The following is a 15,950-nucleotide window of genomic DNA, read 5'->3' on the forward strand; positions in this document are numbered from 1 at the left end:
CATCTGGCGAGCCAAATGTGGCAGACCCCACTCCTGGAGGGTAAAGTGAATGGATAGGAACTCTGAACAATGGACTCTGTATACAATGTCTGTTTTGATGCGCTAATAGTAATAGATGAAAGGCTTCATAGACCACTTGGTTGAGGAGAAATGAGAGGACAATTCATAATGGAATGGAAAGAATGTTGCTCTAATCGGACTGTGGGGTTTCCATGTCTATCATTTGAATGTGTGTTATACATATCCTGGAATCCCAATAATAGATTAAAAAACACAATTTAGTTATCCTGGCTTTTATGTTGCTACACAAGTATCTTTGCAGTTTGCTCGGTATTTCTGATTCTTCGGTGTAGGGGTATGGCTACAAAATAAGTGGGAAAATAAGTAACTAGAGCTAAATACATACTAGTTATATGGGGATCTGGGGCATAAGAACCAACGTCCAAATTGGTATTTGGTGCTAGGAGACAGTAAAAAAAAGTTGCTTCATTCGCATTTACTCTATTTTTGACTGACGCTGTTAACATTTTGATAAAAATTGAATTTATGCTATTTGCTATTGAGAAATAAAACACAAAACAGACGTTTTTTGATTCGCATGTATCTTTTGTATTTTTAGATTGAAGCAGTTACATTTGGAGAAAAATGGAATTTGCGAGATCCCGTACCTTCATCAAATGGAAGATGCTATCCATGCATCCAGTCCAACGTGGGTGAGGGTCAGCACCTTTGGAGGGGAGTCCTCCCTCTCCCTGTCTAGCTTCCATTCAGTGATGAAACTCAACCAACCGCAAAGTGCACTAGATGCCCCAGAAGAGATGCATGCTGATGGAGGAAAAATTGATTATGTTGTATCGTCACACAAGGAGGACCCAGACCGTACAGGTTTGTGTGCATTTTTCATTAAACTCTATCTCTGCCTCCAGTAATGCATCGGTATGCGTGGGTTATGTAGCACATACGTGGTTAGAGAGCAAAAGAGTGTTGCGCAATAGTTCTAAGTTCAGGAGGCTTGGCCCAGAACCGGGGGTAAAGTTACTTAAATCGTGCCTAAGAATTCCCTAAAAAGCAGGGTTTGCAGTTCTTTTCTGAACTACAGGAGCGTTGGAGCAGGCCTGCTTGCCACTAGGATGGTGTTCCAGTATGCCGGGGCATAGCTAGAGAAGGAATTCTTCCTGTTTTGCTCCCCGTGGGCTAGCTAGGTTTCCAGGCCAGCAGAGGAGCGTGGCTGCCTGAGGTGTTAAGGTTGTCTGCAAGGTAGGCAGGCGCCCAGGTGGTGATTGCCTTGTAGGTGATACAGAAAACTTTGAAAAGAATCCTGCTAGTTTAGGGAGCCAGTGAAGATCGTGCAGGATGGTGGTAAGGTGGTCAATTGTATTGAAAAAACGGTGACAAGGCAGTCTGTGGTGTGATGGACTGCTTTGAGGAGAGCTAGGTGTACCATGTAGAATCTGGCAGGCACGATTTATCCCAGTCAATCTGTCCAATCACAAGAGCCTATAGTGCAGTCCAGAAGTCCTGGGGAGAGAGGAAGGGCTTAACCCTTTAACTGCTGAGCTTTAACTAAGTCTATGCAAAAAGGACGAGCATACTCGTCCTTGGCCCTTCATATCACCATTCTGCCACTTGAAAGCTTTTTCCTCAAAATAAAAGTGAATATCAGATTACATCATGTAGTTTGTATATGTGAAATGGCAATCCTGGTTCACACTTGGTATCAGGATAGTCTGTAGGGAAGGCCCTCTTTTAGTAGACAGCCACTGTGCTTATCGATGGTTTTAGCTTTATATAAAGAATGCAATTTTTAGGTGTTTTCTGGCAGCAAAACCATCAAGCATTTGCAATGCTAATAGTTTAGGCTTTTTGGTATTTCTTAAATTGTTTACATATGTTAAAGAAAAATTAATGTAATAACATTTCCCTTTTTTAATAAAAGGAAATGTAATAATGTCTTTGCCAAACACTTGGTGTTGGTTTCACGTTTAGTACATACATAGTGTACATAGTGTACTTCAAGATAAATATTGGAATGCGTGATGTTGAGAAATCTTAAAATGTTTGTTTAGCCCATTTATGCTTAAAGGGCTACCAATTATCCAGTAAAGTCCAGTAGACCATATGAGGCTTTCAGAGGCCTGTTAACAAATATAGTCAAGTGAATAACTATGTCCCAGCATGCATACTTAACAAGCATAAGCAATAGCAACAGTTTGGCTTTTTGTGTAGGTATAGAAAAGGGACTTGCCTACCATTGCCATAGTGATATTAACTGCCTATTCATAAAAGCAGATTTAAAATGGTGCATATGCATGGTCATCTAATAGCAGTACCTGGCAAATGCCTAATACATGTACACAAGCCAAAACAGCTGGCTTTCTCGAGGCATGTTTTAACAGGGCTTCAGTGAAGGACATACATGAGGCTTCTAAATATAGTGGCTGAAGACAGACCTGGTTAAAATAAATGTATCACACTAGTAGGCTGTAACTCTCAAGAAGACTGCAGAACACAACAGGATGTGTTTTGGGCGGGGAGGGCTAAAGAAGTAGGTGGGAATGCCATGAAAGCAGATGGAAAGTGACATGGATACATGGCCATCTAATGGCAGTACCTGGTAAATGCCACATATACACAAGTGAAACCGACACGCAGAGTGCTTATAAATACAGTGGCTGAAGACAGACCTGGTTAACACATTTCTATCACACTAGTAGACTGTAACTCTCCGAAAACTGCTTAAAAAAACATTGGCAAACACTTTGAGCATAACGTTTGATGATGACGCTTGATAAAGGTAGCTCAGAGATCCCAACAGGATGTGTTTTGGGTGGGGAGGGACATGAAGTGGCTGGGAATGCCATGAAAGCAGATGCAAAATAGTGTGAGTACAGAGTCTGTGAGGAATTTGAGGGCGTCCTCACTTCTTCTCCCTGGTCGTCCTCTCAAGTGGCATGGGAAAAGCCATCACTCCTGGATCCTGACCATGAGGATGGAGATGCAAGGGAGGATCACCTGGGTGGAGGGAAATTGGGGAGAGGATGTCTTTGGGTGAGTCATGGTATCCCCCTTTCCTTTGTCAAAATGAACCCTATATTCCCCCTGTCTTCATGCCTTCAGTCTTTGCCACTTTCTTCAACCCAACATTTCCCACAACCATTTCACCTTAAGACTGGGACGAGGAGGAAACAATTGGGAGCTATGCACACTTCTATTCATTCACACCACTTTGGTACTGAGACGAGGAAGAGGGCTGTGGAGGAGTTCCATTGTAATAGCTAGGCATGTCCAGCTAATAGGCTTAACCATGGTCAGGCAAGTGAATTGAAGGACTTGCACCTGCAAACATTTAACAAGTCCCAGGTGTATAAAATGGGTAACCGCCCAGCAGAGAGGGAGAGATGCCCCGGAGAGAACGTTGCTACTTGTTGAAGCGGAGCGGGCTGGAGAAAACCGGCTGGAGGAAAGCCGTGCTGAGCAGGAGTGCGAGAAAGACACTGGGGCCAAGGCTGGCTATGAGACGGTCGAGAAGCCTGCTGTCCTCTTTCCCCTGGTGTCCACAGCAGGGGCTGTGGAGCACCGAAGGCTCCTGTTCGCCGCAGGTCACTTGTAGCTTCTGCGGAGGAAGAGCTGAGCTATGCGCTGCAGGATTCCAGGACGGGGAGCGCTGCTTACTGTGGCTCCCGTGAGGAAAAGGTGGAGTGAAAAGAAGCCGGGAAGCAGAACCATGACACCCAGAGGAGCAGCAACATACCGGTGAGTGTAAAGAAGGGACCCCACATACCAGGGCGCTCCGGGGGCTGGAAACAGGCATATCTGGATGCTGAATTAACTGAAACCGATTACAATTGCTATGGAAGACTAAATCAAATGTTTTTGAATGTCGAACAAGCTGCAAAGTATTATAAGTACTTTTGAGAGTACAACAAGCATTATTGAACACCGAACTAACTGAAAGATCTGATGAGCTTATGTGAATACAGCACGAGATGAAAGCGAGTGATGAACACTTATAAATAAAGTGAAAGCAAGGTGGTGGAAAAGGTTGAACACCACTGAGTGAGTTGGATGAGATACACATTGTGGCAAAGCCAAGAGACTGCCAAGGAGAATCTAAAATAAGTGATGGCCAACAACACAGGTTCAGAGCGAGAGAAAACCTGTGTTAGCAAAAACCTAAAGAATACAGAAGTATAACAAAGTGCCTAGAGTTATCGGTTGCATGACCTATAATCGGTGGACCGTGTGGTCCAACAACTGCTCCTAGACCGAGTGACCCCTACTTGAAAAGAGCCAAGGAAAGCAAATATAAAGAAGCTGGTATTGTGTAAAGTTGCTGAAGTGAATGATAAAAGCAGAAAGAAATCAACCCATGTGAACTATTGAAAAGCCTGGATGATTAAAGAGTTAAACTGGAACGGTTTTGAAAGCCAGGAGATTTGAACTCATTATAGTTTTGAAGTTGGAAGAGCTGACTTCTTGGGGAAGGGAACCCTGAGACTTTGAAGTATGTTGAACTCTTGGTGAAGGGAACCCTAGGCCCTTTTGGAACTGTGCTTGAAAAAACCAATGAACCATATCTTGAACTGATTATAGCTTGAAGCTGTTCTCAATTTGGGAAGAGGAAGCTGAATATAAGCCAGGAGCTGGAAGAAGCTCAGAACTTTATTTGAAACACTATTTATTTTTCTGCTGACATCCATACACATTGTATATGTTTAGTTGTGAGGGCAAGTATAGGTTTTGGACACTAACAGACTTTTAAGTTGACCTTACTGACACAGACTATCCTTAGTTTTCTTTAGGTAGGGAAATCCCACCTTAGCATAGGGGAAAATTAGGCCTTACTCCAGCCTGACATTTAAGAAAAATAAAAAATGTATTTAGAAAGTTGAATCTGTTGGCTGTGTCTTACTTCATGATGCCTTCACAGGTCATCTAATAGCAATATCTGGCAAATGCCTAATACATAACACATTTGTATCACACCAGTACACTGTATCTCTCATTACACTGCTTTAAAAAAACACTGCCGAACGCTTTGAGCACAATGTTTGATGGTGAGGCTTGATAACGCTAGCTCGAAGATCCCAGCGTGATGTGTTTTCGACGGGGATGGACATGAAGTGCGTGGGAATGCCATGAAAGCAGCTGCAAAATGGTGTGAATACATGGCCATCCAATAGCAGTACCAAGCAAATGCCTAATACATATACAGAAGCCAAAACACTGTTCGACACTTTGAGCACAAAGTCTGATGGTGAGGCTTGATAAAGTTAGCTTAGAGATCCAACAGGATGTGTTTTGGGTGGCAATGGGCAGGAAGCAGAGGCAAAATAGTGTGAGTACATAGCCTCCCATGGCAATCTCTGGCAAATGCCGAACACATATACACAAGCCAAAACGACACACATGGTGCTTATATATAAAATGACTGAAGACAGTGAGTGACCAATTCATATATTTTCAAAATACAAGTAAACCCTTTAATTTTATTTAGAAGAGTACACTAAATGTCAAAATAGCATGTCAACTGGATCTACACTTTCCAAAATATAATTGGGCGTTTGCATCCAGGTCCTTTTTGTATTTAGACAGGAATATAAGCCCTAGTAGGGAAGAGACACCACTCCCACTTCCTCGGCCCAGGGCCATTGCACACAAGAGGGTCTGAAGGCAAATAATCGTCCAGCATTGTCATTCAGTCTCAGAGCTTGATTTAAGGGGAGTTCTGGTTAACAAAAGTGAAATAAAGTTCTTAGTTCACTGAAAGGCCTAGCTTTGTTTAAAGTGCCTTGTTTCACTGTTCGGAGGTAATTTAGGAATGCACCCTCCTTGTATAATTAACAGGCTGCACTAGAGACTATTATTAAGTTACTCACGACTTTACTCACTGACCATCACTCATCTCCTCAGTCATAAACACCAGGTCATTTATTGACCGCTCCACTAACCAGCAATCAATTATCACACCACATGCTCATGAATTTACTTACTAAATACCCCTTCGACACACAACACATGGTCCCTCCTGGTCACCAAAAGCCACTCATCGCTGCAATCAGCATCAACCACTCACGAATAGTCCCTCACCATACACATAATGAACCATCCAATGTACGCCCCATAAGCAACCTCAGTTGTCTTTTGTTGGCACCCCGTCCTCGCCACCATCATCAGGTAGTACTGGGGCTCTGGAAAGCGTACCAGCCTGTGGTGTCTTTTGTTAGCACCCAGTGCTCGACGTCAACAAGAAGCCTGGAGCCCTGGAAAGCAGCACCAGCCTGGGAGCACAGCTGCGCACGTAAAATAAAATATATACACCATAAGCAACCTTTGTTTTCTTTTGTCGGCACCCGGTGCTCGTTGTTTAGGCTTGCTGCAAGAGGACGGCGAGCAGGGGGTGCCGAAAAAAGAAAACAGCGGCCACTTATAGCAAATACCTTTTTATTTCCAGTGACCTTCTTTCTGTGGCCACTTGTTTAGAAAGTAACTGTAATGTAGTGCCCCTTTAAGAGGGGCGTGGTGAGTCCTGAAGAGACACAGGTCATCACTGCGTCACACATGTTAATAAAAGGGGCCGCTGCAGGCACGTGCGGCACTGCTGTGAAGACCCAGTTAGTGGCAACTCATGGCTCCTGTTGTCTTTGTGTGTGCCTATGTAAAGTAGTGAGCCAGAGACAAGAAGGTAAGGTAACAAATAGTATTTTATTCTTACAGCACACCAATGGTTAAATGGTTGGGTGCAACCGGTCTTCTCCTTAGCCAATTAACTTCAGTTAAAGTTCATAGCGAAAAAACAAATAAAGGGTCTTCCAGGCTGCTTGAAAAAAACAAACTCAAGGATTGCAATATTTCTTGTCCACAAATGAAGTTCGTAAAGTTAAACTCAAATTTGTATTATTCCAACTAAATGCAGTTCATAACGTGGAGAACACAGGACTGGCAGCCTTTCTTTGTTCGAAAACAGCCGTTTGTACCTTGAAAACCCCTGGAGTAAAATCCTCTTCTTAAAGTATCATGTATTCAGGACTCGAGCGCTTTTACTCCACACGCCTGAATGGTTCAGAGCTTTCTTGTTCAAGCTCTGCTGCAGGTTCCCGGAGCCAGCCGTTCCACACTGGCCTCGGGCTGGAATTCAGTAAATAAACAAACTTTCCTTTTTACGCTGTTGTGACTCAGGCGTCTTCATCTGCTGTGCAGTCGGATTTGACTACAGGAACGGTATGAGACACTCCGGTGAGATTTCCTTTTCCCTCTAATACGCCCACCGATATGGGGTACTAGCCTCGTACCATTCCGAGTCCACTCTGTCAGCCTCCTTCCACTCCTGCAAAACGAGAGACAAGTTGAGCTGTTTTCTGATGCTTTTAACCCTGGTGTGCCTCCTCCCCAGCAATTAGCGTTGGGTGTTCCCAGCCCTGGGCTCCTTACACCTGAGGCTAATTCACCTCCTCCCAGCTTCAACTTCACGGAGTTAGCCTTGTATTTAACCCCCGACTGCCCGGAACCCCCATTATATGGAAACGTGGTTTTTCGTCTTCCTTGTCTGATTTCTATTCTCATTTTCTGGCTTTTGTTTTGATTATGTATCCGTTGGGGCATTCTGGGATATGTAGTTTGCGTCTTTTGTCTCGTGTCTCTTAGATTTGTTTTGTCCGGTGTGATAGTTGATTGGTGGGGCATTCTGGGACATGTAGTCTGGGTTTTTAATTGTTCCCGCGTGTCTCTTAAAATTGTCATTATATGGTCCAGTGTGATATTAGACTCATGCCCCTCCCTCCTGTTTTGTTCCGTAGTGGCCGCTACTGTTTCCCCATCACAGCGTATTAACTGCTGTGTGATCTCGGCCCTGTAGCCTGCCTGGGCCTGTGTGACCACAGTGCCTTGGCGTTGTGTGCTGGGTGCCCCCAGTGTACTATCACCAGCGGGTGCTCCTGCTGTCGGAGGGTGCCCCTTCTACTGCCATTCACTGCGTGTCCGCAGTGCACCCAGGTGACCCTGGGAACTCCGGTGCCCCGGGGCGCCACACTACAGTAACCGGAAATAAAATGTATGCCATAAGCGAACTTGGTTTTCTTTTGTTGGCACCCCGTGGGCAGAGCTGCGCACGTGAAATGAGAAACACAATAATAAAAAGAAATAATAAATTAAACTTCACATAAACAAACAGCCAAACCTCTCCCTTCCAATCCCTAAACAAAAATGGATACCTTGTGCAAACAAGAACAGACACCACAGCCAATGAAAACCTACTGACATCACTAATGGATGTAGGTGATTTGACCGAATCCATGTTTTAGAAGGAGTGACGTGACAGCGTTTTATTTTTTTATTGCGGGGGGAGAACGCCCACAGCCCCCTCTCCTTCCCCCTACCTTTATTAATATCCCCTAACCCACCCCCACATATATTTTATTGAAGTTTTTTTCCGGTAAAAAAAATGTAAAAAACGATTTGGTCACTTCTTCCTCAAAAACGTTAATAAAAGGGGCCACTGCAGGCACGTGCGGCACTGCTGTGAAGACCCAGTTAGTGGCAACTCATGGCTCCTGTTGTCTTTGTGTGTGCCTATGTAAAGTAGTGAGCCAGAGACAAGAAGGTAAGGTAACAAATAGTATTTTATTCTTACAGCACACCAATGGTTAAATGGTTGGGTGCAACCGGTCTTCTCCTTAGCCAATTAACTTCAGTTAAAGTTCATAGCGAAAAAACAAATAAAGGGTCTTCCAGGCTGCTTGAAAAAAACAAACTCAAGGATTGCAATATTTCTTGTCCACAAATGAAGTTTGTAAAGTTAAACTCAAATTTGTATTATTCCAACTAAATGCAGTTCATAACGTGGAGAACACAGGACTGGCAGCCTTTCTTTGTTCGAAAACAGCCGTTTGTACCTTGAAAACCCCTGGAGTAAAATCCTCTTCTTAAAGTATCATGTATTCAGGACTCGAGCGCTTTTACTCCACACGCCTGAATGGTTCAGAGCTTTCTTGTTCAAGCTCTGCTGCAGGTTCCCGGAGCCAGCCGTTCCACACTGGCCTCGGGCTGGAATTCAGTAAATAAACAAACTTTCCTTTTTACGCTGTTGTGACTCAGGCGTCTTCATCTGCTGTGCAGTCGGATTTGACTACAGGAACGGTATGAGACACTCCGGTGAGATTTCTTTTTCCCTCTAATACGCCCACCGATATGGGGTACTAGCCTCGTACCATTCCGAGTCCACTCTGTCGGCCTCCTTCCACTCCTTCAAAACGAGAGACAAGTTGAGCTGTTTTCTGATGCTTTTAACCCTGGTGTGCCTCCTCCCCAGCAATTAGCGTTGGGTGTTCCCAGCCCTGGGCTCCTTACACCTGAGGCTAATTCACCTCCTCCCAGCTTCAACTTCACGGAGTTAGCCTTGTATTTAACCCCCGACTGCCCGGAACCCCCATTATATGGAAACGTGGTTTTTCGTCTTCCTTGTCTGATTTCTATTCTCATTTTCTGGCTTTTGTTTTGATTATGTATCCGTTGGGGCATTCTGGGATATGTAGTTTGCGTCTTTTGTCTCGTGTCTCTTAGATTTGTTTTGTCCGGTGTGATAGTTGATTGGTGGGGCATTCTGGGACATGTAGTCTGGGTTTTTAATTGTTCCCGCGTGTCTCTTAAAATTGTCATTATATGGTCCAGTGTGATATTAGACTCATGCCCCTCCCTCCTGTTTTGTTCCGTAGTGGCCGCTACTTATCCGACTCCAGCCTTACCTTGCCATGAGCTGTTTGCCTTTTCCCAATGATAAAGGGACGCCCTCGTTGATGTGAGCAGTGTACAGCCTGCAACTCCAGCTGTCAAACTCAAGAACATGAGTAAACTCAAAGGGATCCCAACATCTCCCTGCTGAACCTCACCCCCAACTGGGTGGCAGCCTGTGTTTTTTCCTAATCAAAAGTGGCATCTATCTGAGCTGTTCAGATATGTTATACTTACAGCATACCCAGTCCCCCATCCAAGACCCTCCTAGGTATTCTTTTCAATGTTGTCCTCGGGCGCCTCAAGGCCCAAATTAATATGTCTATTCTCTTTTGGAGTGAATGTGTAGATGAAGCCCAGATTTTACCTCTGACACATTTTGGCTCTAAGAGCAGAGTTCCGGCTAAATGAGTTCTGGCTAAATGATTTAAGTGAAAAACGGGGAACAGATGAGGATAATGCAAAGTGGGGTTCCTGATGGATTTAGTTATCTCTAGGGTTTCCTCCTTCAGAGAACTTAAAAACATATCAATGTAATCTTATAAGTATCTGTTGATCTCCTGAGATACCACATGTTACAACACAACATCTTTCCAAAAGGTTGGCCAACTTAAGGACAAACCTAATCATGAGCAGTTCTTAGCCCTCAAGCTACTCTTATCTATACAAACAAAAGTTCCAGTGGTGGCCCAAAAAATTAAATGTCCCAAAAGCTTTGTTTCAGATGTCCAGCCGTAGTCTGAAACACAAAGAAATATTCTTGAGGGTATGCTCTTGGAGCAGGTTCTCACAGCCTGGCCATTCCCTTCTTGCCTCTCTGCTTTCCCTGCCTTTGATCTGTACCGTCTGGTCATTACACCTTCAGATGCCTCTTCAGCTTTGACCAGCCTCTAAAGTAGCTGGCCTGGATTCCTTCTGGTCTCAAGCTGTCCCAGTATTGTCTTTTTGAGCCTTCCTGCTGTTGAGGCTTAGACTGACAGCCTGATCTGATCTTTCACTGACATGGTTTAACCCTAGTTTCTCTTTGGGTTTCTCTGGTCCTTTCTTTCTGTTTCCTCAAATGGTCCCACTGGGATCTTAGGTTCACCTCTATTGCTTTGTCTGGTCATTCGTGGACCTCAGGTTCAGCTTTTATTTACTTGAATGTTCCTTTCTGGACCTCAGATTCAACTCTCTCCCTTCTGGTCCCTTGTGTACCTTAGGTTCACCACACTTGGATGATTATTTTTCCCCTCCCCCATGAGGGTTCTTGCCAGGCAGTCTGTAATCTTGGTAAACCCTTCTGGCCCCGGTTCTGTCCTCCTCCTTGGCCCTTCATGGCGCTGGTAAAACACTTTGATGGCACAACTTTTAGTTCCCTTGGGTGGGGGAGTAGCTTTCCAAACCTCTGGCACCACCTCTTTCCAGGATGAGGTAGTGGGACTATTTCAGGCTGTGGTCTTGTCAGTTTCTCTGAAGCTGTATGATATTTTGCTCCAAGATGGTGCCCTGGTCTCTCCTCAAGAGCACCAGAGCACCATGATGGACCGTAAGCGTCCCCGGGTGTTAGTGGCTCATAGTAGGTTTTCTATCCACCAGGACACTCAGTAGGTCTTCCATGGTTGCTGGAGTAGGTTCTGGCTGCCCTCTGGTTCCCTGGGCTGTTCGATGGGACCTCTAAGTCTTTCCCCTTCTCGTCACTAAGAGTGGGGTCTTTCTACTACTAGAAGTGAGTGTGGTAGATCAGAATCAGAAGACGGAGAGGGTGGCATTTTGGCTGAATGTTTCTTTATTATAAATCACACGGCCTAAGCTTTAGATTCTCTGCCCTGCTCTATAAAGGAAAACATAAAAGGATGCTCATCAAAATGTCTTACAAAACAAGAAAAGTCCTCTGTCCAGAATCCTATGCTAACCTGATTTCTGTCCCTACCACTACAAAAGAGACCTCAATTTAACAAGTATACTTAGGGCCCTGACCCAATCAAAAGAGTGGTGGCTGGTTTCTGACTTCCACCCTCTTGTATCTTTATCAATAGGGGCTCCATGCTCTGAGCCACAGTTCAAACAAGTACGCACAGTGTCTCTTCTATTCTTTCTCTCTTCAGCACAGTTCAAGCAAGTGCACTAAATGTCCCATGTCCCCACTCTGAATGTTCTCCTTACGTTGCCTATCAAGAACACTCTGGTTGTCCTCTCCACCTGGGCAGTACCTGGTCTTTACCCCGCCCTGGAGTCTGGTTCCTCTCACCCCACCCTGGGGGTCTGGTTTCTCTCACCCCGCCCTGGGGTTCTGGCTTCTCTCACCCTGCCTGTGGGTCTGGATTCTCTCAACATGCCTTGGGGGTCTGGCTTCTCTCACCCCACCTTGGGGATCTGGTTTCTCTCACCTCGAGCTTTAGGGGTCTTGTTTCTCTCACCCCACCTTTGGGGTCTAATGCAGTGGTATTCATTAGAGGGGGCAAAGGGGATGGTCATGGGACCACAGCCAGAAATGAAGAAAAAAAAGATTTTGTTTAGAATTTATTTTAAAATGATGGGGGGAAAAAAGCAGTTGTGGGATGGGACATGCACATTTGTGCATATACCATCCTACCATGGCCCCCACCATACAGGCTCAGTGTAACATGGGCCAGGTTTAGGGTCAGTGGATTGACTGACCCAGGAAATAAAATACTGGAAGCGCACTCTCTATCCCTTTCCAGAGAGTGAGCCTCCAGAGTGTTTGAATCCAGTCACAGGAAGGAAACAGGACCGGGATTATACAAGGTAAGGAGGGGGGGGGGGCTGTTTTTTTTTGTGGAAAGGGTTGGGGGTCCTTTGGGTTGTTTTTTCAGCAGGTGGAGACGCCCTCTGGATGTTTTCAGAGCAGGTGGGGGGCCCTCAGGTTATTTTGGAGCGGGTTGGGGAGCCCTGAGGTTGTTTGTGGATAGGATGGGAGGGTCTTTTGGGTTGTTTTTGGACCAGGCGGGGGATCCCTGGGGTTGTTTTTGGAGAAGATGGGAGGGGCTGGGTTTATTTTTGGAGAGGGTTGGGGGGAGCCCTGGGGTTGTTTCTGGAGCAGGTGGGGGCCTTGGGATTGTTTTTGGAGCAGGTGGGATAGCCCTGGTGTTGTTCTTGAGAGGGTTGGGGGCCCTGGGACTATGCAGGGTATGGGTTATGGGGAGCCCAGAGATTATGCATGGGGTGGGGAAGAGCGGGCCATGGGGGGGCTCTAGGCAGGGGCAGCTCGTCCATAATGGGCGAGGGGCATCAACCCAGTGGCCCCCATTATGGAGGAGCAGAGGAGCCAGCCTAGTGAAACACTGAGTGCTCCCTCAGCTGCGTTTCCCCATCTGAGGGAGCACTCCTGGGCTGGCTGAACTGTCGAAGGGAAACAGTTTCCCTTCGACAGTTTAGTTCCCCAGCCGCACATGCTCAATGAGCCATGCAGGCTGTGGCGTTTTGCTTTGCCAGCCTTGCATAGCTCATTGGAAATGCTGGCTGCTGCACTGCATGTCTGTATGTGTGAGGGGGAGCTCCTCCACCTCCTCGCACATACAGACGGAGCAGGCTGGAGCGAGGCATTTCAGCACCCTTGCTCGGGCTCCTGTACGCATGTGCAAGAACGAGGAAGCTTTTGCTTCCAGATTGCTGTTCAGGTTGATTGTGTGAGATTGTTAGCTGATATGGGGCCCAGGGGACAGGGATGGTATCTTTTTACTTATTATAGATGTCCAGTAACCAATACCATGCCTGCCCCCTGAGTCCCCCAGCCCAATTGCAAACTGTTTGGCTTTGTACCCAATTTCTTTTTAAAGTATGCTCCAAAATGCAACTTTTTAACCCATTATTTAAAACATTTCCCAGGGGGAGATACCAGCGACCACCCCACTTGATTGGTTCGGGCTCTTTCGCTACTGTCATGTGCCAGAGTTGGCTCCGGCGCCCGACGCATGCTTAGGGAGCCTGGAAGCTTTACCATCGCTGGCCCCGAATCAGCATGCACAGACAAGGTTGCTGCTCTTACCTGCGGGGGGCAGGTTGCTCTCCCTCTTCCAGTGCGTGGGCAGTTCCAACCGACTCCACGCTTGCGGGGCAGGCTCCCCATTCTTCCCGTGCCCCTTGTGGCTGGGCGCTGCCATCTTCTTCCTCCTCCACCGATGATAGCGTTACATTACATCGAAGCCGAAGAGACAGGATTGGAACCCTGGGGCTACATTGCTTAGCAATGACCAGAACACTGCCTCGTTTCCCTCCACGGCCCTACACTGGTAGAATTGGCATTCTGTGCGTCTCAACATCCTTGTTGCTACAAGCTCCCTTTTGTGCCTCTTTTCTCCGTACATCCTATCTGGATGTTTCTTGCCTTGTTACTCCTGCCCTGGCTCTTGTCTCTCTTTGTTCTCTTTACCTCTCTTGTTCTGCACTCCTACCCTTACCTAGTCCTTCCTCTTGTCATTGCTTGGTTACTGACTTGTGGTGTCCCAGTCTGGTGTTTCACGCCATCCTTGTACCATGTTAATCTGGGGTACCATTTTGTGGGATTATGTGTTCGTGGAATAGAGGTAGGGTGGTAGTCTTGTGTCACTCTTACATCTGTGTCCGGTGTCGGAGAGGACTTTGTACTACACTATGGCCTTTCCCCCTAAACGGCTTCCAACATCAGGTATGCAACAATCTCAGTCTAGGGTTCTTGACAGCTACGCTCGGTCTCTATGGCGTATCTAGGGGAAATATTTATGCCTCTCCACTTGAAAAATTCACCAGCCGTTACTGGCCCTGTGACTGTGCTGGGAGCAGGGTTGGAGACCCCGGGGACTGCAGTGGGAGAAGGATGGGGGTGAGCCCAGGGTCGTTGGTGGGGTGGGGTGGGGAGAGCCCAGGGACTGGGCTTGGAGCGGGATGAGGGAGGCCAGAAATTGTGATGGGACCAGGTGGGGGAGGGAGCCCAGGGACTATACCGTGAGTAGGGAGCAGTGACTTACTGTCTATTTGCCATTTTTAGGGGGCCCAACCTGCCCCCATTTTGCACAGGGGGGGCCCAGGCCAAAAACGTTTGAAGACCACTTGTCTAATGCCTTTCACCCGCCTTGGGGTTATGCTTCTCTCACCCTGCTTTGGGGCCTGGTTTCTCTCACCCCGCCTTGGGGTTTAATTGGGCCTTGTAGCACCTCCTTCCGGTTCTCCAGAGCCACTGCGTACCTCTGAACTCCTGGCTGTGTTTCTCGAGAGAGTTAGTGAGTTCAGCCGAAGCAGCACTGTCCCTTTGGCTTCTCCATTGTGTTTACGCGTCAGGTGGAGTTTACCCTCTCTTCCTGCTGGCTTCCAGCTGGACTTCTGCATCAGTCTTCGGTGTGCCGGTCGTCCTCTTCTCAGGCGGTTTCCACTTCTATACAATCTCCTAGGCCAGGCATTCCTGGTTAGTGTCCCGGCAGGGCCAGTGAGTGTTCCATAGGCTTGGCCGCGCCTGGATCCGCCACTCATAGCGTACGCTCCCTCTTTTCTGCCACACCTCCCAAGAGGAGGTCCCTGAACATCTCCAGCTCTACAGATCTCTCTTCTCCTCCACTTCAGATCTGATTGGCTCTTTATCCCTCCCAGTGCTGGGGGCTGCGGCTATCCACTGTTCTCCCGTTCCCAGCATGTCTTGCAGCAGATGTCAATGGTACACGGAGCATGCGGCCTTTACTCCAGAGACCAGAAAAGCCAAGCGGTTCCTCACAGCCGGTGAGTCGAGGGGAGAGCGGATAAGAAACCGAACTGTGTTGAACGAAAGTCGCAAGAGAACTGTTAACATTAAGGGAAAACCAGCTTCAGAGGGGTCCGGCACCAAGTGGGTGCTCATTCGAGAGACCCTGTTTGATCCCACGTTTGTTGAAACTACCGATACCAGAAGGCCCTAGGAGAGCTGCAAGAAAAAGGTCAAAGTGGTCATTCAGGGGTCTAGCAAAAACCCCTGTAAAGTCGAAAGTATTTGACCTGCACATGATTGGAAAGCTAAGGGAGATGAATCCTGCATAGTGAGAAAAGAGAAAGAACTGTGTGATTGGCAAGAGTTGGCAAGAGTGACCCCAACGGAGGGATACCGATAGAACAGGGTGAAGCTTGAAGTCCGAATGAACAGCAAGTTGACAATAGTAAACCCGGCTGGGGGATGTCTACTGTGAACTGTTTAAAAAGACATTAAGACTTGTGAATGCCACAGGTGAAATTGTTTTGAGATAAAGCCGTAGTGAACCCAACAGAGGGAGGCTGATATTCGT

General features: G+C 46.7%; 1 protein-coding gene across 4 annotated transcripts in view; it reads left to right on the top strand.

Moving 5' to 3' along the window:
• XRRA1 (X-ray radiation resistance associated 1) overlaps nucleotides 1-15,950 on the top strand; it is a 624,270-nt gene that overhangs the window by 319,492 nt on the left and 288,828 nt on the right. For all 4 annotated transcript variants that reach the window (XM_069640151.1, XM_069640152.1, XM_069640154.1 and 1 more), the window contains one exon: nucleotides 620-885. In XM_069640151.1, coding sequence (XP_069496252.1) covers nucleotides 620-885 — 266 coding nt within the window. The remainder of the gene's footprint in view (nucleotides 1-619; nucleotides 886-15,950) is intronic.

The sequence above is a fragment of the Ambystoma mexicanum genome, chromosome 7q (genome assembly GCF_040938575.1).
Source record: "Ambystoma mexicanum isolate Mex_15411 chromosome 7q, UKY_AmexF1_1, whole genome shotgun sequence".
NCBI classification, from domain to species: Eukaryota; Metazoa; Chordata; class Amphibia; order Caudata; family Ambystomatidae; genus Ambystoma; species Ambystoma mexicanum.